Genomic DNA, 25,429 nt, shown 5'->3' on the forward strand with positions numbered 1-25,429 from the left:
AGGTTGCTTCTGAAAAAAGCACTAAATAGCTCATTGGGTCTTACCTGGTAAAATAAAAAGAATAGTTTGGTTTCACTGTATCCGAAAGCACAATATTACATAATATTGTGCAATAATACTTTCAACATCAATTGAAAGTGTCAGATCTGTGCAAGTTTCAGACGCTGCCTCGTGACCACTGCTTGCATGCGTGCACCATCAGTCGATGAGACCTGTTGTCAATACACTCCCATCGACACAAAAAAAGGAGAAACCACATTCGCATCATTCATTGCATCATCCCATTTCTTTTATTTCCACTCCGGGAGATGGTTGTAAAGTGCTCATGAAATGCACCATTCAAAAAGGCGATTTTTTTCTTTTAAAGCGACGGCGTGAATTGGATTTGTGTAACCGCAAAGGCAGGTTATTTGCAAACTGCACATCTCATTAGTTAAGGTTGCATCCAGAACAATATATAGCTACGATTAGTATTCCTTTATTCGTTACACATCCTATCTACATAACACATGTTATACTTTCACGAGCAGTGACAAATTCTCTTGTTTATATATATATAAAGTGATATATACACAAACAAACAAACACACATACAAAAAATGTAAACAGAACAAGGCAATCGGCAACTCTTTACAGGCACATGTTTACAGAGAATAAAATATACACAAATGGTGTGTGACTGCGAAGACAGCAATACAATTAACCGCATACGCGTGCCGGATATCGAGTATCGTGAATTAGCGCATGCCAGGCGGGGGTTCGCGCCACCGATTAAGATCTGCCATGCACGGGGGGTGGGGGGGGGGCGGGACCCAACTCCCAGTGGCGCCCCTCTCGTCAAACCAACCTCGAGCACCCTGCTTGGCATCCCCTCCTGAGCAAGACGCCCTGCATCATCGATCAATGATTTACGACTTGTCGAAGTCGTGGGGCTCAATGCGTGGTCTACACCTGGGTTAAAATAAATGGCAGCGGACAGAACGAGGCCGGATAACGCGACGCGGAACAACTCACTCGCCCGGCAAAGTCCGTCTCGGATGATTCGCGGAGTGGAGGGGGGGGTGTAAAGCGGAGAACCCAGAGAAGAACCCAGCACACGTACAACTCATCACCACCATCTCCCTCGCCACCTCACGGATTCATGCCGACAGCGCCAACCGGCAAAGCCCGAGTTGATGGTGGTCACCCGCCCAAGAACGAGCACGAGATCGAGCTTTGTGGATGACCCCGACGTCATCAGGAGCCGTGACAATATCTCGAATCGAATTACGGCCTCCGAAACGTCGAACGACGATTCGTTAAACCGTTCGTGGTGGGGATGAGGGAGTGGGGGAGTGGGGGAGTGGCGGCATCGATGGTTACCTGGTGCCTGCCTACACCGCCCACCTTCGGACACGCATCATGCACAGCGCTGTCAGCCCCCGTGCCCAAGCGGCAACAGCGACAACAACAACAACAACAACAACACGCCACGTGCGGAAAAGGCATCCGCCACGTGCAGCGGCATAGCGAGCGTGCCGTCAGGCCATCTCCCCCCGCCTGCTCCGTCAGTTTTACGCGGCGAGGCTTGCGAAGGTATCCGTAGGTGGGGGGTCCGTCAGTGCGAGGGGTCACGGAGGTCACCATCACCCAGGGGGAACTGGACGGGCGCCGGCGGCGGCTGCTGGGTGGCCGAGAGGGCCCCGTAGAGCGCCGTGCCCCCCAGCTCCGGCTGCACCGGCTCCTTCTCGCTCATCACCTTGCCGAGGTCTGAATGCCGCGCGCACGCACAACAGGACAACGGGGCAACACGTGGTGCTGTTGGCGAGCATCACCACCGATGGAGGCCCGGAAGGCGCACGGGGGGGGGGGGGGGGGGGGGCGGCAGTGCCACGCCCGGCCGAACGGCGATGTAGCTACGCGCCGCACCAGGTACTCGTTTGAGGCCGAGTAGACCTAGGGGAGGGCCCAGGACCGTTTCAGATAATCGTCGCTGGTGACGGCCGTGAGCGGGAATCGACTCGGGCTGCCAGGTTCATAGCGCAGCACGATAACCGCTACCTACCATTTGCTTGATAGAAGCTGTATATAAGGACATGATGCTGATATATAATAAACGTATAGCGTTATGAGATGAAATTAGCATGAATGACGCTATATAAAAGTAGTTTTATTATTAGGATTACACAATTACTACACACTATCACTCCCCCCACCTCACACACGCACATACACACGCACACACACGCACACACACACACGCGCACACACACATGCGCACGCACACACACGCATGTACGCACGCACACACACACACACGCGGGCATTAAGACTCGAGGCTACCATTCGTCTCCGCTTTGGCTGATGTCCCTCTCAGCGGCTCCAACATCTGAGCCACTCAGCCAGCTCACCCCGCTTCTTCGATGCAATTCCAATGTACTTCCCCCTTACGCAAGCAAAGTGCGCCCCACGCGCGCGAGCTTGCGAACACAAAGCGTTGCGATGATAACTGGCGAAGGTTGCATAACGCCCGATCAGCTTTCCCTTGGCAGTCGCGCCCCTCCTGTGTAAGGGGAGAATGAAGCGATACAAAAAGCGTGGTGCGTGCATTGAGATTTCGTGCAAAGTGCAAATTGTTGGCCCACTCTATATTATTTCACAGCGCATTGTGATTCACTGCGTTGTGGAGGAAATGTTTAGGTGCAGACCCGGTTACTTTTATGGCAGGACTCGCCGCAACCCACCGTTGCACGTTCAGCAATCGTCAGCGTTCAGATACGAATCAAGTCGCCGCACGCAAATTGCGCTCGACAGTAAGCGACGTACGGAACGCAGATTGAATTTAACAAGTGGGAAAAGCGGTGTGTGTACGTGGGGAGCGGTGGTGCGGCGGTCGGCGCGCTGCGCTACGAACCCGGCGACCCGAGTTAGATTCTCGCTCACGGCCAAGAGCAGTGATGACGATTATCCGAATCTCCCCTAGGTCGACTCAGTCTCAAATGAGTACCTGGTGTGGTGTGTACACATAGCCAACTCGGGAGACCAAGGCGATTGGGCGTGGCACTGGGTACCCTCCCCCTCGTGTGCCGTGCCGGCCTTCATAGACGCTACTCGCTAAAAAGGTGCTTGCCCCAACAGTTTCATAAGGGCTCTATGGGGGATCTTTGTCCGTGTGTCCGCACGCACACAGGTGCTCACGAACAGCACTTGCCCCAGCAGTCTGGTAAAGGCAATCTCGGGTGGGGGGGGGTATCTTTGTCACGTCTCTGTTTGCGTGCATCCCGCAAGGTGTAGACACAACTGTGAACTCGGCTCGACGCTTCTCCGCGTTATGGTCGGGCCATCGTTCGGCAATCGTCCGGAGCATCCAGCGTGTAATGACTTGGGGCTCGGTCTTCCACAGTTCAGGACGGAACATTTGAACAGAGTAAAATTGGTCAACATGAGCAGAGAAATCTGGCAAACACGATGGGTCGGGCCACAGGAAATTACTTTGGGAAACTCACGATCCATCTTCCCCGGAAGCCCTTGTTTGGGCATTCAACTCTTACCTTATGTCGCTAAACGTAGACAAAAGATCACCCACGTAGCCTAAACACACTGCTGGGGCAACAGAAAGCACCGCGCCCGGCCACCCTTGTCGTCTCAAGTGCCGATGTTTACACACCGCACCAGGTGCTCATTTAAAGGCCGAATTCACGGCGGGGCAGGCAGAGGGCGGACATGCTGCTGCCGCTGGCGTGAGATGCTGGGCATGACCCCGGAGTGAATCTCAAGTCGCCGAATTCGCAGCGCAGCGAGCTCACCGCTGCGAAACCGCTCTCTCACAACGATTACAACCGCCGTTTGGTCCACCAAGCGGCAGTGACTTCACCACGGCGCCTGTGCCAGGCCAGGTGCACTTTGAGGCAATGCGAGGTGTCGAACGCTCGCTGCTGGCAGGAGGTCACGGTGACAGAGTCGGCTGCCCATGGGTTGACCGAGTGAGATGATTGGCAGATGCACCAGCTTTGCTCCCCTACCAGCCGCGCACACAGCAGCAGCAGCAGCAACCACGGCAGTGGCAGCGCACAAGCGAGGCGCCCACTACCTCTGAACATGTCCATGTTGACGAAGGGCGTGGGAGCCGCAGGCTTGGGCCGGTTGCGAGTGATGAGGAAGACGCCCATGAAGGAGAGCAGGCAGCTGTGAAACACAAGGCGCCCCACGCGTGCACGTCAGCGCTCGTCCGTCTGTCTGTGGGCGCAGCGGTGTCTGTTAGCGAGCGTGGCAGCGTCCGTTTGTGAGTATGCAGAACTTCTTTCGCACCGTACATAGCCAACTGTGCTAACTTAGAGTTGCAGGGGAAGGACAAACTAAACACAAAAAGTAGTTCTAAAGAAATTCGTTTTCAAGCCAGATGATTTCAAAGTGCGTAGCTCCAGTGGATTCCTAATACCGCAAGGAAGAGCGTTCCAGACGGCCGCAGAAGCACACCCGAAAAAGGTGCGATGCGGCGACCGCCTTTGTTCGATTGCCAGCCAAAAGCCGCCGAGGATATGCGACGTTGTACTGTAACGCCAAGGGGGAGCGCGCGCGTTGCCGAGTGGTACACGATCCGTGCGTACACACGTGAATTTTCCTAACGTGTCGTTCAGAAGAACAACGGCGAGAGCGCTCACCCAAACAGGAACATGGTCACGTTGAGCACGGTGGTCCCGTAGAATTCCTGGTAGTAGATCGCGCCTGCACACAATCAAAAAAACCGAACAGTCAACTTAACAATCAACACACTGAACAATCAACCATTCGTTCACCAATCAACTAATCAACCAGTCAATCATCCAGTCCAACCAATTAACAAACCAGTCTGTCAATAAATGAACCAATCAATCTGCTTAGATAGGCTACTTCGCGTTCATAGGAACGCTTCACGTAAAATAAAATGTACATGAAGCCCAAAGCTAAGAAAAACACGTGATCTTTAGTTTAACACAAAAACAACAAAAAACGTATATTGGGCAATTTAATTTAAAACGAATAAAAGCTTATAGTTAAATTAAGACCAATTAATAAAATAACCTCTTTGAAGATGTCTGGCCTGCGTGGAAGAGTAGGCCAAATACAATAAAATAGGGACCCATCTCGGGCTCTCTGTGGCGCTCGCGTGCCACTGCGACTTTAAAGACCTCGGCAAGTTAAAAGGAAACCAGAGTGCCCGGAGAAAACCACGCCGGAAAGCTCTGCACCCATGGGGATTCAATCCGCCCTTGTCCTGCCATCTCCTGGCCCACCTCACAGCACAAACTAAAGCCCCAAGCCATCAGTATCGACACAAAACCGGCGATTCCCCCCCCCCCCCCCCCCACTGAACGGTTATAACAAACCGCCTGCCGATCCCCGGAAGCAAGTTCACCGCTATTAAACTTTCACGCGATAAGCCACTTTGTCGGGATATCATTTGTGGCCAGGTTGCTTCTGAAACAGAGCTATACAGTTTCAGTGGGTCTTACCTGATAAAATAAAAACACTTTTTTTATAGTTTTTTTTATAGTTTATATCGAGTGTGTTCGCCTTTACAGGTTAAATGAAACATTTACCCGGGCCCCTGAAGAAACACGAGAACATGACTGCATCGCCATGCGTGTGCGCGGAATTTACACGAGTGTGTGTACGTGCATCTCCTAGCCTGATGCAAAATGAAAACGAGATCCGCTGGTGCATCTGCGCAGAATGTAACACCGCAGGGAGTGGATTTAACGCGTAGGTTTTCGCAACCAATATTATCCATTAATGTTTTTTTATAGGGGTTAGTCTTCAAGCCCGATAGTAAAAGGTGCACCGCAACTCCGCCCCAGCCGCCCCCCGCACCGCCGCCTGATACAGACAATTAATAAAGTTGGCTCGTCAACGAACGAGACCAACTTATTACTACGACAGTTAACGATTGGGTACGGACGATTCGCTGGTAGTTACAGCCAGCAGCATCATCAGCATCATCAGGCAGTTGTCGGTCGCTAAAGCCCGAGGAAATAACTCGGCTTGTTTTGCTGCGCTCTTGGCCAAACAGGAAATCCGCACGTCGTCAAAATGTAGACGCCAAGGAGATGGAAAGGGGGGACACGTTCAAAGTGTGCGTCCGTGCAGTCCTCCTGGGAATGCGCAAACAAAATTAATGACATTCACAGCTCATCGGATTTTTCTCCGGGATAAAAAAAAAAAGATTCTGAAAAAAAAAGGATTTTGAAAAAAAAAAAGATTTTGAAAAAAAAAAGGATTCCGACGATTCACCTGCGATGATGGCACTGGTGGTGAAGAACACGTAGTTGATGGGAACGACGTGGATGGAGTCGTGGTGGCACATGGCTTCACGGAGGAACCTGCCAACGAGACGGTCCGTCGTCAACGTTACGAGGATTTCAAGAGCACCCCACGGCGTGTTTATCGGGGCTCTTGCCGTGCGTTGTTTGGCCACGATGTCCAAAGTTTCGCTCCACGTTTTGTTATGAAGCTCGCCCCCCCCCCCCACCCCCGCACAGCACGTGGGGCAATACGTCGGACATCGTAGCGTGAACAACGCGCGACACAACCCAGGAGACACGGCGGAGGCTGCGCGGCAGCAGCACAACCATGAAAAGCGACGCAGTTGTACGGATCCGCAAGGCACACACTTTCAAATCTAGATTGAAATCTAATTTCTTTATAACAGTTTTGTTGCGTTTAGTTTGTTGTCCTTCCCCCGTACCCCCGATTAGCACGGTTGGCTACGTACGGTGCGAAAGAAGTTCAACATAAAAACGTTTAATCGCCTGTGTTACCAGTTACGCTTCAACGTGTGCAGCACCTTTCTCTACCAAACGTGTTATTATATTTTTTTCAAAGAAACTTTACATGCGGCACATACGACGCATGGATTAGAAACACTGGACATTCACAAATATGTGATTAAAGGGACGAAACGTTCAGAGAGGCACGGGTAGGACCCACGCTTGGAAGTATATCGAGGGTGCAGAAAGAGGAGAGCACGCATTTCACGCAACACACGAGACGTAGAGGCATCGTCATAGCGACTGTGATCAAACGTGCGATTGGGCAGGACACTCATCCATCGCTCGAAATTATACTGGCCAATGGTCGAGACTAAGGATGGAGTGGCGACTTAAGGAGCCGACGTGACAGACAGCCGATTTCACCACTCCGGAGATGGAGTGGTGAAATCGGCTTGAATTTATACGCATTGCATGTGGATTGTCACATGGTAGGACCATGGGAGATGGGATCGGCTCAGAGCGGCTTTCATCCAGAATCGATCATCGCCGACGATGACGATGGTGACGATGGTGACGATGGTGATGATGGTGACGATGAATGTGACGATGAATGTGACGGGCACTGATGATGGTGATGATGATGGGTACTCTAGGAGTCGGTGAAACGGATCTTCTATTACGTATGCAGAACCTATTTCACACCGCACATAGCCAACCGTGCCAATCACCGGAGTTGACGCCACCAGCAATTGGTGCGAGAGCAGGACACGCCGCGGGCAGCGGACAACACAAACGAACTAATTAATCAATTAATAATTGAACGACTCCTTACGAGACTTGGGCCACTGCTGTGGCCACCATGACGACGAACATGACGTAGAAGATGGGGTGGTCCAGTTGCATGCTGCCGCGGGCGGACAGCGTCACCATCCCAGACACGGCCTTCACCGAGATCACCGTGATCGATCCTGCCCACCCAAGTGTGACAGAGTCAAGGACAAAATCGAGCACACGCGTGGCTTGTGCAAGGCTCTGCAGCAACACGCGGCGTTTGTCCTTCGAAGAATTTTAATTCGCAACCCCGGATGCCGATGGTGGCCGTCGGTGGAAAGCCACGGTGGCTAGGAGATGTTAACTACCTCGCCTGGTATGCAGGAGGTCGTGGGTCTGATCACAACCCTGATGATGCCTGCTGTGTATTTGGAGTTTGCGTGTCTCTCTCTCTCATCATCATCACGGTGGCTAGGAGATGTTAACTACCTCACCTAGTATACACAGGAGGTCGTGGGTTTGATCCCGACCCTGACGATGCCTGCTGTGTATTTGGAGTTTGCGTGTCTCTCTCTGCCCGTGGTCGCGTGGATTTTTTTTTTCTTCTGGGGCCTCCGGTTTTCCCCTCCACATTTAGAATCAACGTGCGTTATGATTATTTTGCTGCTATAAATTTCCACGTGATAAGCCACTTTGTTGAGTTACCATTTGTGCTTCTGAAAAAAGAAGCTAACAGCGTAGTGGGCTTTATCTGGGAAGGTACAAAAAATAGTTTAGTTTTCCATAAAAGGTGTTTTTGGGTTAGATCGCGTAAACATAATGTGTCATTAAACCCACCACCACCCGACGCAGCCAATTCGTAAGGTTTGTCACGTTAACAGAACGTGCCAATTCGTTACGAGTACAGCACTAACTGGTGTGTTAGAGAGCAAAGCCACAACATTTACAATCCGAGTACGACGTTAGTTTAGTTTTCATTTAATATTTTTTTAAAGTGATCTGTTTACCTTTCCTATACTTTTAACTGCTATTGTGTTGTTGTACTGTTTGTTGTCGTCAATTCCGACCCGTCCCTAACTGGACATCTGTGAAAAATAATTGTACAGCTTTTCGGATTCCTCCAATGAGTTCGTATGTCTCTCTCCCCCCCCGCCCCGGGTCCTCCGTTTTTTCCCCCTTCCACATCATTATTTGGCCGCTATACATTTCCACACGATGATGAGAAGCCACTTCTCGTTGAGTTGTCATTTGTGAGAGCCAGGTCGCTTCTGAAAAAAGAATAAGCTGTAACAGTTCAGTGGGGGGGGGGGGGGGGGGGGAGGGGGGGGGCTTACCTGGTACACCTAAATGGTAAACCTAATGGGAAGCACGTTGGCATATTTTGCAAAACCACACCCGCTGTTTTGCCCTTGCGAATTTTTTTTTGGGTAACAACGTCACCGAAGCGTTGTTCCCATGGCATCATCTTCAAGAGATTTTTACTGTGTACCCCCCCCTCAACCCCCCCTCACCTTGGAGTGCATTAAAAAAATGGGGCAAGCACCACCGTCATCATCACAATCGTCACTCGGCATGTAACAACACGCATCAAATCATTCATTTAGCGTTCATTCTCGTTTGACACCATGCCAGCATTTAGATCGACGGTTATCGTTTTAAGATCGCTGAAAGTTCTGAACACGTAAAAATCCGCGAATATTACACGTGTGCCCGTGGACCGAATGATGCCGTATGGACGAAGTGGAGCAAACCACAAACAATACAAATGAGAAACAAAAATACAAACGAGATGGCAAAAACGAGATGCGCGCACGCAACAACCACCGCTATTCGCCACTAAGTGGCAGTGACGTCACCACGGCGCTTGTGCTGGGCTATGTGCACTTTAAGGCCACATGAAGTGCCGAAAGCCCGCTGGCAGGAGATCACGGGGCAGACCCAGCAGGTGCCACGGGTCGACTGACCGAGACAATTGGCCGATGCACCACCTGTGCCCCCTACTGTGCCAATCTGCTGCGTTTTAGCCGCCCGGCGCTCCGTTCATTGTTGTGAGCGTCGCTCCACTGCCCTCCGTTGTTGCTGGAGGACGACTGCCTCCAACTGCTCAGTAGCAGCGTCCTTCACGAGCCTCCTCCACAGAGGCCAATCTCTCAACACCGCCGGTACCAGTCATCGGCAAGTTCACTCACAGCTCTATACATCCTCTCGTACCACGAATCGATTCTTAAATCAATTCGTGACCCCTAATCTTGGTGGCCCTTCAATCGCTGAAGGTAGGGGGGGGGGGGATGGTGATGGTGGGTTGGTGAAGATTTAGATTCCTATTCACCACCAGCACCACCGTCCTCATCTGGATAACAGACTGCCCTTGAAAATCGGGTAACAAAATTCGCTCACCCATCAACGCCGCCAGCAAAAGACACACCACGATGTCGGTGATGCCGAGCTTCAAGTGGAAATAGAGGAGGGCGGAGAAGAGGACGATTTCCAACAACTGTAACAACAACAACAAAAAAGGGTAGATATTGGCGCAAACAAAAATCCTCCCGGTGAAAATGTTTCAAATCGGTGTGCACTTCGTGGACCGCAAACGTGGGTCGCCGGCGGAGGGAATTGAACAGAAGCTCAACGATGCGCAGAGCAGCGCGGAGAGGCGCACGCCTGGAATTTCACCGAGAGAGAGAGAGAAAGAAAGCAGCGCACGGACTTGACTTGCGTTGGGGAACCCTCAACAAGCTTTGGAGAACATGCGTCAGGCGAAGCTCTGCTGCTCACCAAGTAGAGGAGGAAGGCCCAGCTGATCGTGTACTGCACCACGTTGTCGCCCGTCAGCTGCTGCTGGTCGCTGGGCGCAAACGTCACGAGCAGGTACGTGCCAGCGAGGCCCAGGGCAGCGCCTGCCAAGAACGCCACGATCAGCGGGCCGCAGGGGAGCAAAGGAGAGGGGGGGGGGAGTGGTCGGCCATGCACACCAACAACGACAACAATGATGATGATCACGACAACAACGACGACAACGACGACGACGACAACAACGATGATGGCGTTGACGAATTTTTTTTTAAAACGCCGGCACGGCTATCGAGTGTGCGCAGGCGCTGCAACCGCATTAATCCGACGGAGCCGGAGAGGTCCAAGCGCCAGGCTACAAAGCCATGTTGGTGGGGGGGGGGGGGGCAAGAATTCTAGATTTGAAGCTTTCGTGACTGCAAGGATTCATATTCTTAGGTTTTTTCGGTAAAGTCACGTAGGTAAAAAATTTAAATTTAAATCAATAAAATTAAAGTAAAATAAAATTAAAATAAAAATCACGACGTTTCGGAGGCAACACAAGCTTCCATCTTCAGGTGGAACCGTCACAGCACGCTTGCTGTATCAAGTAAATGAGAAATTCCAAGAGATACTACCCCGTATATATACTGGTTGAGGGGGGCAATAATTGAATTCCTCGCACCGGAGGAATGAAATAATCGACGAGGCTTCTGGCGCGCGATTGTTCTAAGTGAAGCGTCAGTGGTGGGTAACGACGGTGCAGCGGCGATGGCCGCCGTCGCGGTGCGTTGGCAGGGGCCTTACCCAGCAAGTCCGACGCTCGGCACGCCTCCTTGAGGAAGAACACCGCGATGATGCCGCTCGCTTAAAAGGCGGGGGGAAGAAAACGCAGCGGGCAAGGAAGGGGTGCGAGTGAGAACTTGGCAGAAAAAAGGTGATGACTCGATTTCGAACGCTGTTCACACGCCGCTGCGCTGCGCTATTTGCACGCGCGGTTATTTGTGGCCAGGTCGCTTCTGAAAAAAGAAGCCGATAGCCCAGTGGGCTTGACCAGGTAAAATAAAAAGTGGTAGAGTTTATTTGTGCGTGCGATTTGTTTACCTTTCCTAGACTTTTCACGTCTGTCGTGGTTTTTTTTATATTGTTTGTTATTTGTAACTTTCTGACCCTGCCCCTTACTGGACGTCTGTGAAAAATTACTTCACGGCTCATCGGATTCCTCCAGTATAAATATTCAGATTCGGATGGACGATGGCCTCTCTCCACCGTACAGGCTGTTGGGGTAACTTGACGATGCTGCAACAACCACCTGGTCCCCGGTGCCAGACGGCGAAGGCCGGAAGCCATGAACGTCGATGATAAGCCAAGTTCAGCACAACTAATCGACTTTGCTGCATTGCCCTCTGGTGTCCACAGCCCCGGCAGCTGCCTACGACAACCTCGAGTGCACGGTGGTCACCAAATCCAAGCACTATCCAGGCTAAAAAACCCGCCGAGAAGCTTCTGGGATCGCCTGAAATCGGCCCAGATTCCCGGTGATTTGGTCACAGGCTGTCATTTAACTCCCACGCCCCCCCCCCCCCCTGCCGCATGTCGTTACCAAGATCGTGTAAAATCTGGAGTCGCACGCAAATATCGAGTCGGATTTTGCGCTGCACATTTGTAGTGCCCAGCTACGGCATCGACTTTGGCAGCCGTCGGCACCACGGCAGCCACGATTTATTGCCACACAGGGGGGCTCAACCTCGTGCAATCTTTAAGGTCATCTTCTTGGTTCTTTCGGTAGAGTCACGTAGAAGGGAAATAATACAAATAATAGTGAGAATTATTTTATTATGTTCTATTTTTATTATTTTATTACTTCCCTTCTACGTGACTTTACCGAAGGAACCAAGAAGATGAATCCCTGCAGTCACGAAAGCTTTAAATCGAAAAATCTTTAAGGTCCTCGAATTCAAGGTGCAATGGTCGACAAAACGCATTTGCAATAAAACAAGCAGCGTGAATGATAAACGTGTAAAATCACCAATTCAGCAATCCATCAAACGGGCGTCTTTTAAGTGAGCAATCGCAGCCAACCGATCAATCGCTCCACGAAACGGTTTTTCCTGCACTCCAGGTCAAGTGCCAAGAGCAAAGCACTCTTGCTAGAGAGACACTTCTCAACACCTCATTGCATTGTTAATGTGAACATTTGGAACTGTTCTTAAGCAGCATCGTGCGGCAAATTGCCCCGGTTAACTACCTCGCCTCGACCCCGACGCCTGTATATTTGGAGTTTGCATGTTCACTCTCCCCGTGGTTGCGTGAATTTATCCCTGGATCCTCCAGTTTTTCTCCTCCAGATTTTGAATCAAAGTGCGTTCAGAGTATTTGCCCGCTATAAATGTCCACGTGATGATAAGCCGCTTCTCGTTGGGCTATCATTTGTGGCCAGGTCGCTTCTGAAAAAGAGCAATATAGCTCAGTGGGCCTTACCTGGTTTAAAAAAATAAAAAGTCAAACACATCTTTAAAAAAAATTGTTAACGCGCACGGAGTTGCACAAAACACGCGCGCGAGCGGGCGCCCTCACCGATGACGGTGATGGCACCGAGCGGCGCGATGAGCGACACCGGAGCGAAGCCGTACGCCGCGAAGTTGCCCAGCTCCCCGAGCAGCATGAGCAGCAGGCCCGTCCACCACAGCTTGCTGCGCTCGTACGGACGCCGCCGCTCGCCGTCCAGCGCCGAGACCCGCGAGTGAGCACATTTCTGCAGGAGGTGGGACCACGCGTTTTTTTTTTTTTATACGACTCCTTTCCCGTTCTGAGACTGCAAGTTTTGCAGGGTGTGGGTTCCCCGTTCTTCGCCAAATCTCGTAACGCGCGAGCGGTTTGGAGTTAATTTTATTCAGAGAGGCGGAGCGCCCGCTGTTCTTAAAAGAAGTTGTTACTCACCGCAGAGAACCGTAGCGACACGACCACACTCTATGATAGCTGGCGCCAAACTGTAGCACACGCCCTCCCCTGCATGGCCTTGTGAGAGCCTCGGTACCGATAAAGTTACTTTATTTTTTATTCAGGTTCCGTTCCATTGACATACACGTACGTCATCAGAACAGAATCGGAAGAAAACCGATGACGTACACGTATGGAACGGGAAATGATTAATGTTAACGGGACGGCCACAAATAGCGTCCAGACTGCAAGCAGTTGCCACACAGCGACCGCCCAGACTCCACCACCGCAAACTTCCACCAACAGCAACTTCCACCACCCGGTCTCCACTCAGCCTCCACCACCTCTGAACAGCGAGTCACCCCAGCTGTAATTCAGAGCCCGGTAATGGTTTGACACGAAAATATACACACTCATGGTCTCCGAGCTGTTCATAATGAAGCCCCACGAATTAAACCAAACGTGTGCACGAGCGTTGCTGCACCCTGCGTTGGGTTTCGTGGCTGCGTTGTGTAGCTCAGCTTTCGGGTTGGACCGCATTTAGTTATTTTTTGTTCGGAATTAACTAGTTCCTGAAGAAGCATGGGGACATCGTACACCAGCACAAGCCGAAAACACCGGGAGAGATTCCGTGTTTACCTGTCTCCATCGTGTCCTCGGCTGGTTGCCAAGCTGCAGGCAACTTGAACAAGTCAATAGGTACTGTATGCACAAAGGTCTTTTTAACGGCTATGGAGCGGGCACGAGGGAGGGGGCTCACATCTGGCCTGCACGGGGGATGGGGGGGTCTGGACACCTCCAACATTTTCAGACATTGATTCATAATTTATCTTGTTGGTTCGACCACACAATGATCTGCCCAACATTTTTAGATGTGGATGTTCTCTCTCGGTCTCTTTCAGCAATTGAAGAGCAACTGATCATTACATTATACAGTAGCTGCGTGGCGAGTTAAAGTCATCCATCCGATGGGCATCACGAGTTTGCTCGGCAGTACCTCCTGTGGGTTAGCGAATAATGGGCAGCGCTGGGCTATGTAACTACCAAATTGCACTTCGCCACAATTCACAATGAGGGCCACTCTCATTTTCCACGAGTGAAGGGAACAGCCGCACCTGCCGGGTTGCAGTTGTCTCTAACACGATTCGTCGCAGCCTGTTGCTCGCTACGCTTTAGATTTGGCCGCGAGACATCCAAACAATGTTTGGATTTGAGTGCTACAGTCTTCCTGTTAACAAAGTGAGACACAACTGCCGATTGTTCCGATGACGGAACCCACGGAATATCGAGTAGCATAATAACAGTCAGCTCACGACCGAGCGAATCGCCAGCAGCTGGTATCCCTCGCTTCGCGAACGTTCCGTTTATAAATTTCACGTGAACCCAATTGACGAATTGCGGACGCTTTTTGATGAACGAAATGTACATTTCCGCTTTCACGAAATTTCACCGCGGCCAGGTCGTGTCATCCATCTGCGACAGCGTCACGGTGTCCCTGCGACGTGTCGTCACTTTAAGATGTTTCTTGTTCATGATTTTGTTTGTTGCGGTTGCACCCAAGTCAAGAGCGACATGGCTCACAGGGCTAGACCTAATACATGAACTGAACCTCTCCAGGCATTCCAACATGTAGCAGATGTTATTGGCGAGTTCCGTGAAAAGTATTTTTTTTATTGAATTATTCGTTTTCATGTTTTGACTTAAAACGTTCGTGACTGCAGGAATTCATAGAATATTATATTTACGTTCTTTATTATTATTTTTGTATTGTGAAAAGTGATTCAGGTGTGTGTAGATTTTCACGTTAGGTGTAGATTTGGATTGACTGCCCGTAACAAGTCCCTAGTTTTTCGTCTTAAATTATTGGGAAAAGCCGTTCCCGTTTACGAAATTTCGTTTCACGCGCGTGTTTCTTTGAAGAACGCATCCCTTTGGTGAATCGAGGAATACCTGTACTGCGCTTGTGCAGGCTTTATATGGTCCTGACATCTCACACACAACCCTACCATCGAGCCTCCGCAGTTTCAACCTTCCACACCGCCGCCAAGGGTCGACCATCAAGCGAATCGGGGCCGGGCCACACACAAACGTTGTACTCTTAGTTCTTTCAGTAAGAAAGAACTAAGAGTATGAATCCTTGCAGTCACGAAAGCTTCAAATCTAGAACACAAATGTTGCGTTGAAGATTCGGCAGCCTGCGAGTGGTGCGGGCACGAATCCCAAACGATCGACCACATTTGTCAACAGCTGCTGTCTTCACTCCTTTAAAAAAAGGAGGGATGGACGAGATCGACTCTGCGTCTGAACAAGACAATCGAGTGCATAACAAATTAAAAATTACATCTTTAATCCGCTGCTCTGAATTCACACGGTAGAAGGATGCAGTTATACTCCGGCAGTTCAGTTGACCGCCGATTTCTTGTTAAAAACCTCATTTGGTTTCTTTCCTTTGTCAACTTCTACGAGATAACAACACCACTCCCTGCCATTGTTCGCAAATACAAAGTTAAACATACGTTTAATAGGGTTTGTCATTCGTACACAGAGCTTGACAACATTATCTACCGATTTCATGAGCAAATAACGGGTCAATGTGTATCTGTGGGGAGTGGTAGTGCAGAGGTTGGCGGGCTGCTCTACGAACCCGGTGTGGCCCGAGTTCAATTCCTACTCCAGTGACAATAATCGGAAACGGTTCCGGGCCTACCAAGGGTCGACTCGGCCTCAAATGGGTGCCCGGTGTGGGGTGAAAACAACGGCACTGGGGTGACACGGGTGGGCAGGCAGGCATGGTGCTGGCCACCCACCCTGTCTGGATAGAGGTCAGGGTCCTGCCCGCGTGGTGCCCGTGTTGTTGGCTGTGGCGTCCGTGTGTTGCCCGTGTGGTGCCTGTGTGGTGGCGATGCGGTGGCGATGCGGGCACCTGGACATTGAGCGAGATGCTGATGATGATGTTTCCAATCACTGCCAGCAGCGTGCCCACCAAGTTGTCCTGCGAATGGAAGGAATGCGGGGCGACAACATCCGTGCAGCGTTTTCATCACCAGTTTTTTTATTTCGCTCCTCCCGCACAATCATAAAACGAACCGGGACTTTCCAAAGTCGATGCAAATCACGTCTATGCTGTATACCACATCTACAGCACACCCACGTTGTTAATCCACTGCTGAACGAATGCCTCCCATACCATGTTGAACGATAGACTCCCTGACTTACGAACGAGAATGCCACTAATCGTGTGCGTAAGTCGAGGACTCTCCGTACTTTATAACCCAGGTCATCGTGGTTGGTGAAGGCCACAAGCGGAGATGCAGAAGCATTGCGGGCACCTGTTGAACGCACGGTGGTCACACGTCTAAGCACTATCCAGGCTTGAACCTGCCGAGCTTTCGAGATCTGATGAGATTGAGCTCATTCCGGGGTGACGCGTTCATAGGTGCTGCTCTGCAACATCATGGTTGGAGCTGGGGGGTGGGGGGCGAATTCCATTCTTCTCTACAAAATGAATTAAATGTGTTTTTGTTTAGCCCATCGACCCATGCATGTGTCTTCCAGACAAATTACGTTTACCTGTGGCCAGAATGTTGTGTGGCATAACCCGTGAAGATACTGGTGGACACAACATGGATTGTTTCATGTGCCCCCTGCAATCTAGCCCAGGGGCTTGGCAACACGCGTGCGGCTCTTTAAGAAACCGCGTCGCGAGAGTTATTTATTAGTGACCATCGTCTCGTTCTCTCACGTGCATTGCAGCTCTGGAAAATTAGATTTTTTTTTTACTACTGAATTTGAAAAAAAAAATTGGCTCTTGTCATTTTGGTTGCCGACGAGTGATCGAGCCAATGCATTGTGTCTAGCCAAACTCTTTAGCTCCACTGGCAAGCCCGAGGCAATTTAAACAAAAAAACGAACGTCAAACGGTTAGTTGAAGCGTTCCCAGAAGGAGACTGGGACTTGGTAGCAAAGCCTCCTCCTCCTCGTTGTCTCCTCCCCTCTCTATCTCTCTCGCTCTCAGTCTGGTGACGCTACTACCATCAAGTTGTACACGTGGAGCCTCATTTGCGAACTGCGATCTGACAACCAGTGGATTTGCAAGTGTAATATATATCCTCTTTGTACAAAATTTAACTACAGCCGTGTTTTATTTTTTACGAGAAATTATTCCGTTGTTTTTTTTTTTTGAGCTTACGTATGACCGAGTTTACATTTGATTTAGTTTATTGACGATGTGTGTTCGATTCATCTCCCCGGGAAACTTCCTCCATAATTTTACACCACGTCCGACCCCAGATTTGGGATGTTCCTCTGTGAAAAGAAGTTTAACTACTCATCGGGGTTCTTCCAGTTTCAATGAAACGTCCAGGTAGATGTTATGTTAGTGCGGCGTTACCATAAGTCTCCATTAAACATCCATCAACAGTTCATAATAACACCGACTTATGGGACACACCATATTTGAGAGCCCATAACTACATTGCACTGGGCCTGTGCCCACATCTCCCAGAATGCACCTCGTCTCTTAAATGATCAGAAGCTTTAAGCAGGGGGTGATTGGATGGGTGATCACCCACACACTAATAAGATTTCTACCACTGGTGGACAAAGATCCCCCGTATAGCCTTAACAGACTGTTTGGGCAAGTGCTGTTAGCGAGCAGCTACGAAGGCCAGCACAGCACACGAGGGGGTGGGTGGTCAGCACCACGCCCGGCCGCCTTCGTCTCCCCAGTGGTGTTGATGTTTACACACCGCAACGTGTACTCATTTAAGGCGGAGTCGACCTAGGGGAGGCCCATGACCGGTTCAGATAAACGCCACTGGTGTTGGCCATGAGCAAGAATCGAACTCGGGTCGCCGGGTTCTTAGCACAGCATGCCAACCGCTACAGCACCGCTCCCCACGCACACACAGAGAGATATTCCCCGTATAGCCTGAGCAGACTTGGGGCAAGTGCTGTTAGCGAGCACCTACGAAGGCCGGAACGGCACACGAGGGGGTGGGTGGCCAAGCCCACGCCCGGCCGCCTTTGTCTCCCTAGTGGCGACGTTTACACACGGCACCATGTACTCGTGAGGCACACCGGTACACACAACGGACACAATGTTCTACACACACGCAACCACCCTGACGTCATCCCGTTCATGCTTAGTGCATCATTGCCTTCAGACTATAACATTACGTCATGAACAATAAAAACCACACAATTTCAAAAATGATCTCATAAACTCGCTGTACAGTCCCAGTACGTGCACAGACCGATTGCCCTCATCCACTGCTGGATGAGCCCCCCCCCCCCACGCAATGCGAGTTGTGGTAGTTATGTGACCATACCTCATCGGGATGGTCACTGGGTGCCGGCGAAGGCAAGGGTCACAGATATGGAAGCATAGAAGTGCAGTACAACAGTGGAATTTAGTTGCACTAATCTCTGCTACCCATTGCAATTATTATTTTTAAAATATATATATCGTTGTTTAAAGTACAGTGGAGTGTCTTGATAATTGATCAACCGGTGAGGGCTTGTGAAATATCCTTATTATGTTTTTGTGAGGAAGTTTGCCCAAACAATTCCAGTGACGGAGAGCGTGGTGGGGGGGGGGGGGGCTTTCATCCAGCAGCGGACCGATAAAGGAGAAGCAATTTAACAACCAAAACCCCCCTCTAAGAATACCAGGCGCAGACCTGCAATTACTCGCTCACACCACTGCCGATGGAAGGTCTCCGCAAAGAGGGACATCTATAAATAGCCTCTAGGATGGTATTTAAAATCCCTGTGGGATGACAATAATACTAATAACGGCAATGCTAATTAACCAGGTAAGCCTGAATCTTAAGCCTCCGTTACAGGAGGGTCCTTGCTACATTGAGATGGGTGACCCATTCCAGGGTATGGCAACCAAAATAATGAGAACCATTTTAAATCCTTTATATTAAGTTCGCTTGCTTGCTTGCTCGCGTGCTTGCGTGCTTGCTTGCTTACGACCGTGCAAATCTTTCGGTCGTTTTTTAACCCACTTCCTGTGATCCAATCGAGCTGACATTTTGCACACAGACTCGTTGTGCGAGACAATTAATGTTCGTGAACCAAAAATTTCCAAAATTTTACAATGTTTAGGGAAAACAAATTAAATATTTAATTACCAATTGCTTAATACTGGCACACAATCATCTGACCCATAGGTGGCAGCCATCTCAAGCCAAAGGACGAAAGGACTCTAGCCGCCACGCATATAAAGGATTTATAGTGAAAAACTTAGTTTTTACGGGTTATACTTATTATTGTTTCGGTGAATACGAGACGGCCGTCCTTAATAAAGAGCGCCAGGAAGCAGTCCTTGAAAAAATAACCAGCCGCATGCAGCTACGGAGCCGAAGGTTGAAAACCCCGTCCACGAGTCGATCGAGAGCAGTGGTGTCTCAACACATTCCTGCGGAGGGAGCTGGTAGGAACGTTGGGTTGCTCGGTCAATGGCCAGGGTCAACGGCGGCGTGGTGTATTCCACAAATATGCCCGACTGAGGGCGGGCACAAGCCGGCGTGAGTAGGTTAAACGTTGAGTTTTATAAGGGCACCACGGGGTGACCATGCCCTCCCCACCCAGCCCCTCCCCACCCAGCCCCTCCCCACTCAGCCCCTCCCCACCCAGCCCTACCCCTCGTACCCCCCACCCAGCCCCACCCTCCCCACCAGCCCCTCCCCACCTTCCTCCACCCCTCCCCACCAGCCCCTCCCCACCCTCCCCTCCCCACCAGCCCTCCCCACCAGCCCCTCCCCACCCAGCCCCTCCCCACCCCACCCAGCCCCCTCCCCACCCTCCCCCACCCAGCTCCTCCCTGCACGACGGACGGACACAATAATCCCCTGTGGGCTGGTGTAACCAGGACGTTCCAACCCGTATTAACCTTTACTGCAGCCTTGCATCCATTTGGTTCCCAAGCGTCAAACAAAATGTATCATGTTAACAAATACACAGGGGATTGATGAAACAAAGTAAGTTGTACTTACGTGCCCGTACTTAATTTGTGTTTGGACGATTTACCTCCTAAAAACAAATCTGGCCGTGTCTCGCACCCCCGGGGGGTGTGGCGTGCACCCCACGTTAGGAACAACCGCTGCTCCAGAGGGCATTTAAATCACTATGCGATGACAACAACAACAACATCAACAATAATAGCAACGCTAATTAACCGGGTAAGGCCGATTCTCAAGCCTCTAGCTACATTGAGGCGCTACATTGAGGCGCTCGATCTACCCACACCGAGAGAAAGAGTGAGTGAGTGTGCGAGCGAGATGTTGCCGAGATGTTGCTAAAATATTAATGAGATGTTACTAAGATGTTGCCGAGATGTTACCGTACAATTTGTCGCGTGCGCATGGCGCCCGGGCACAGCTGAGGAGCGAACTCTCTCGTCGTCGTCTTTACCGACGAAACAACGAACCACACGGTTTGGCTTTTAGTGCGAAATGAATTGCATTACCCCCCTCCCCATCCACCACTTCCCCACACCCCACCTCTCATGCCAAGTCCTGCTGTAAATATAATTATACTTAGGACGACGACAAACAGGTGGCATCGACAGGCTAAATGAGAAAGGTGTAAATTAACCAACACAATGCCGATCTATGACAAGAGGCACGCGTGTTTAAAGGCACTCCTGGTTGATTGGTATTTTTTTTTATTGAATGGAATTTGCCTCCACACCGGTTTAACACGTTTCACTCTCCGCCCCGGGAGTCGCCTCGCAACTTTGGAGCTAAGGCTGCCCCCAATTTCAACTTGCGATGGTGGTGGTGGTCATGTGAACGAATCCATAACGAAACCAACTTTCAAGTAACCCACCGCCCCCCACCCCCACCTTTCCGTCCTACGTAAGAGGCCAGGAGATGAAACACTCCGTGAGCTGACGTAGTCCATACAATTCTAGATTTGAAGCTTTCGTGACTGCAAGGATTCATACTCTTAGGTTTTTTCGGTAAAGTCACGTAGATTAAAATAAATAAATTAATAAAAGTAAAAGAAAAAGAAAATAAAAATCACGACGTTTCGGAGGCAACACAAGCTTCCGTCTTCAGGTGGAACCGTCACAGCACGACTGCTGTATCAAGTGAGATAAATTCCATACAAGTACTGCCCAGCGTCTCGCCATGGACACACGACGTGGTGTGTGTGTGTGTGGTGGGATGGTCTGACCGATAAAGGAAAGCAAAAGGCCAGCGCATGGTACCACCCATCGAAACGTCGTAATATGCTATTATTTAATTTATTATTTTTCTTTAGACGTGACTTAACCGAAAGAACCAAAGAATAATTCCTGCAGTCACGAAAGCTCCAAAATTAAGATTATAGCACCCATGGGGTCGTCTCGACTCGCGTGTCTCATGAAGGTAAACCACAGAATCACCCTCGACCCTCACCACACCCTCACCACACCCTCCGATTAGCACGGCTGGCTGCGTGCGGTGCGAAAAAAGTTCAGCACGCATACAAAACGCGACCCAATCTCCCGCCGGCGTATACCACCCGTGTGTGTTGTTAGCTTTGGCTGGGAGGTGGACAATTTTCTAGAGTACCCCCCACCACCCACCACCCCTCTCTCGTATTATTGGTGGGGATAGCTTTGCTTGACTCGGGTTTCCTCCCACACGACGCCAGCCAAATGGCTCTAATGGAATTGGCCCCACATCCCTCCTGAGAAAAAATAAATATCCTTGCCTTGTTAGGGCGCTTTACTACAACACCACTGTACCAACGCGCACATTCTAATTGTTGCGCCCCACCCCGAATGTCTTTTTGTCCGTCTCCCCCTCTGCACGTCTCTTTCGCCCGTACGTCTCATCGTCTTTTGAGTAAGGGGCCGTCATAAATGACGTCACTGCGATTTTGGGAGATTTTGACGATTTTTGACCCCCCCCACCACGTCACACTGGAGTCAGCAAAAAGTCAGACCCCCCCCCCCGCAGATATGACGTCACAAAGCTCTGCCCCCGCCCCCCCAAAATAAAACATGCTTCAAGTCGCTTTAAACTATTGTCATTGTAGTGCGTATTTAATGTGCCGCTGCACTCTGATGCTGTAGGAGAAAACATTTATTAAAAAGTCGATTTAATTAAGTAGAACGTGTTGTCTATATTTATTAAAATTTGCGCATTTTGATGTGATGTCACATTTCTCAAACCCCCCACCCTCGTCACACATCGTCACAGATGTCTGACCCCCCCCCCCCAAGTGCGTAACGTCATTTATGGACGGCCCCTAACTGGGCATCTCTTGCCCTCCCTCCTTTCCACGTTTTCCCCGATGTCTCTCTCTCTCTCTCCGTGCCCGTCTCGCTGCGTCCGTCCCTCCCTCCCTTGCTTCCTGCTTGTGTTGACCACCGTCTCTATGGACTCTAACCTCGTATTCACGGGGGACCCCCCCCCCCCCGTGGTGTCACTACAGCTGTCGTCACACAAAAGGCCCCCTCGCTGATCCGGTGGGGAGTAGGGGGAGGTGGAGAAAGTGCTGTTCGCGAGCACCGATCGTATGTCTCTCCAAAGCAGATTGATTTTGGCAGCGTCACTCAAGGTCATCTGTCCCCCCCCCCCCCCCCCAAAAAAAAAGATGGTAAATGTTTAAACACCGCGCTTGGTATTAATTCAAGGCCAATTTTGACCCAGGGGTGGGTGGGCCTGCGGATTTCGCTCGCCCACTGCACGATTTTCGTTCGCCGTGACTGGCAAAATCAAACTCGGGCGGCGCAAAAGTTCGTGGCGCAGTGCGCTAACCGGAGCGCCACCGCTCCTCAGAAGTTCGTAGCGCAGTGCGCTAACCGGAGCGCCACCGCTCCTCAGAAGTTCGTAGCGCAGCGCGCTAACCGGAGCGCCACCGCTCCTCAGAAGTTCGTGGCGCAGTGCGCTAACCGGAGCGCCACCGCTCCTCAGAAGTTCGTGGCGCAGCGCGCTAACCGCAGCGCCACCGCTCCTCAGAAGTTCGTAGCGCAGTGCGCTAACCGGAGCGCCACCGCTCTTCACGCCTCGCCCGTGCAAGCGCTGCCGTTGGACTTTGCTCTGTTGGCGAGCAAAGCTGCTGCGAGTGTTGGTGGCGGGGCACGCTCTGTATGGCCCGCACGTCGCACGATGAAGGATGTGGCAAGTGCCACGCCCGGCCACCTTTGTATCCCCGGTGCTGATGTTTACACACACACACCACCAGCTCTTACTCGTTTAAGGCGGACGAGCGCACCGACCCACGTACAAAGACTAAACCCAAGATGCCCCATTACAGCCTCGGCATTTTCGGAGCAAGCGCCCTCAGCGAGTGGCCAGCACGGAGAGGGGTTGGGTGGCCAGAACCACTCCGGGCCGCCTTTGTCTCCCTAGTGGCGACGCGCGCACGCGCGCACGCACGCACACACACGAACGAACACTTGCGCGCGCGCGTGTCCTCACGTCAATGATCAGAGGCTTCAAGATGCCGTCGGCGGTCGAGGTTTCGGGAGTCGCCGTGGTGGCATTGACGGCACCGCCTGCGACCTCCATCTGCCGCCGCGCCCGGGAGTCGCGAACAGCGTCACGACTCCAGCCAGACGACTCCGCCAAGACGCAGAATCCACCCCCACCACCACCCACGTCTCCTCGTCCTCTTCCTCGGGGTGCTGTGGAAGACGCGAGACGAGAGCGAGAGAGAGGAGGAGGAACCCCCTTCAGTCTGTCGCCAACATCACCATCATCATCACGACCATCATCATCGCCACCGACGCTGTGTGGCGCTTCTCTTGGGTGGGGCAAGGAGGGGGGAGTCCCGACTTAACGACACAACAATTCGGCTGCTTTATCGCCCTTGGGAAAAAAAAAACAGAAAGAGTTGTGTTCTCTCTCTTTAGAGAGAGAGAGAGAATGTGACGAGAGGGGGCTCACTGCCGCGCACTGTACGAGCGACTCGTGTCCCGAGTCATTGGCGCACCCCGCCCAGCGCTCGGCGCTTTTCCTGCTCTGCGTGTTTCTTCTGTGCCGGGGAGGGTGTGGGTGAAAATGTGTATATGTGTGTGTGTCACGGTGCCTGTGTGTGTATGTGTCAGAGTGCCTGTGTGTGTGTGTGTCACGGTGCCTGTGTGTGTGTGTGTCATGGTGCCTGTGTGTGTGTGTGTGTCAGGGTGTGTGTGTGTGTCAGGGTGTGTGTGTGTGTCACGGTGCCTGTGTGTGTGTGTCACGGTGTGCGTGTCACGGTGCCTGTGTGTGTGTGTCACGGTGTGTGTGTCACGGTGTGTGTGTGTGTCAGGTTGTGTGTGTCACGGTGTGTGTGTGTGTCAGGGTGTGTGTGTGTCACGGTGCCTGTGTGTGTGTGTGTCAGGGTGTGTGTGTGTGTGTCACGGTGCCTGTGTGTGTGTCACGGTGCCTGTGTGTGTGTGTCAGGGTGTATGTGTGTGTTAGGGTGTGTGTGTGTCAGGGGGTGTGTGTCAGGGTGTGTGTGTGTCACGGTGCCTGTGTGTGTCACGGTGCCAGGGTGTGTGTGTGTCACGGTGTGTGTGTCACGGTGCCTGTGTGTGTGTCACGGTGTGTGTGTCACGGTGGTGTGTGTCACGGTGCGTGTGTGTGTGTGTCAGGGTGCCCGTGTGTGTGTCACAGTGTGTGTGTGTGTGTCAGGGTGCCTGTGTGTGTCACGGTGCCTGTGTGTGTGTCACGGTGCCTGTGTGTGTGTGTCAAGATGTGTGTGTGTGTCTGTGTGTGTCACGGTGCCTGTGTGTACCTGTTATGGTGCGTGTGTTAGTGTGTGTGTCTCTGTGTGTGGGGGGAGCGGTAGCGTGGCGGTTAGCGCGCTGCGCTACGAACCCGGCGGCCCGAGTTCGATTCCCTCTGACGGCCAACAACCCAGTGACGATTCATATCTGAACCGGTCCTGAGGTCGATTGTCTTTTTTTGTACCTGTCAGGGGGTGTGTGTGTGTGTTAGGGTGTATATCTGTGTGTCTGTCGGGGTGTGTGTGTGTCTGTCGGTCTGTGTGTGTCTGTCGGGGTGTGTGTGTGTGTGTCTGTCGGGGTGTGTGCGCGCGCGCCTTTCACAGTGCGTGTGTCAGGGTGTGTGTCTGTCGGGATGTGTGTGTGTGTCTGTCGGGGTGTGTGCGCGCGCGCCTTTCACAGTGCGTATGTCAGGGAGTGTGTCTGTCGGGATGTGTGTGTGTGTGTCTGTCGGGGTGTGTGTGCATTTCATGGTTTGTGAGTGCGTGGCATGGTGTGTGTATGTGTG

General features: G+C 51.4%; 1 protein-coding gene across 1 annotated transcript; it reads right to left on the bottom strand.

Annotated features, from left to right (window-relative positions):
• Positions 1-267: 267 nt before the first annotated feature.
• Positions 268-24,173, bottom strand: LOC133344188 (NIPA-like protein 3). The gene is made up of 11 exons (XM_061554215.1): positions 23,636-24,173; positions 16,132-16,200; positions 12,846-13,023; positions 11,076-11,135; positions 10,275-10,396; positions 9,897-9,993; positions 7,561-7,696; positions 6,250-6,338; positions 4,641-4,704; positions 4,070-4,164; positions 268-1,749 (listed from the first exon to the last, which is right to left on the bottom strand). The coding sequence occupies exons 1-11, from the start codon at positions 23,723-23,725 to the stop codon at positions 1,598-1,600; spliced, it is 1,152 nt and encodes a 383-aa protein (XP_061410199.1). The 5' UTR covers positions 23,726-24,173; the 3' UTR covers positions 268-1,597.
• Between the last annotated feature and the right edge of the window lie 1,256 nt (positions 24,174-25,429).

Source organism: Lethenteron reissneri, chromosome 19 (genome assembly GCF_015708825.2).
Source record: "Lethenteron reissneri isolate LAM-NWPU_2019-01 chromosome 19, ASM1570882v1, whole genome shotgun sequence".
NCBI classification, from domain to species: domain Eukaryota; kingdom Metazoa; phylum Chordata; class Hyperoartia; order Petromyzontiformes; family Petromyzontidae; genus Lethenteron; species Lethenteron reissneri.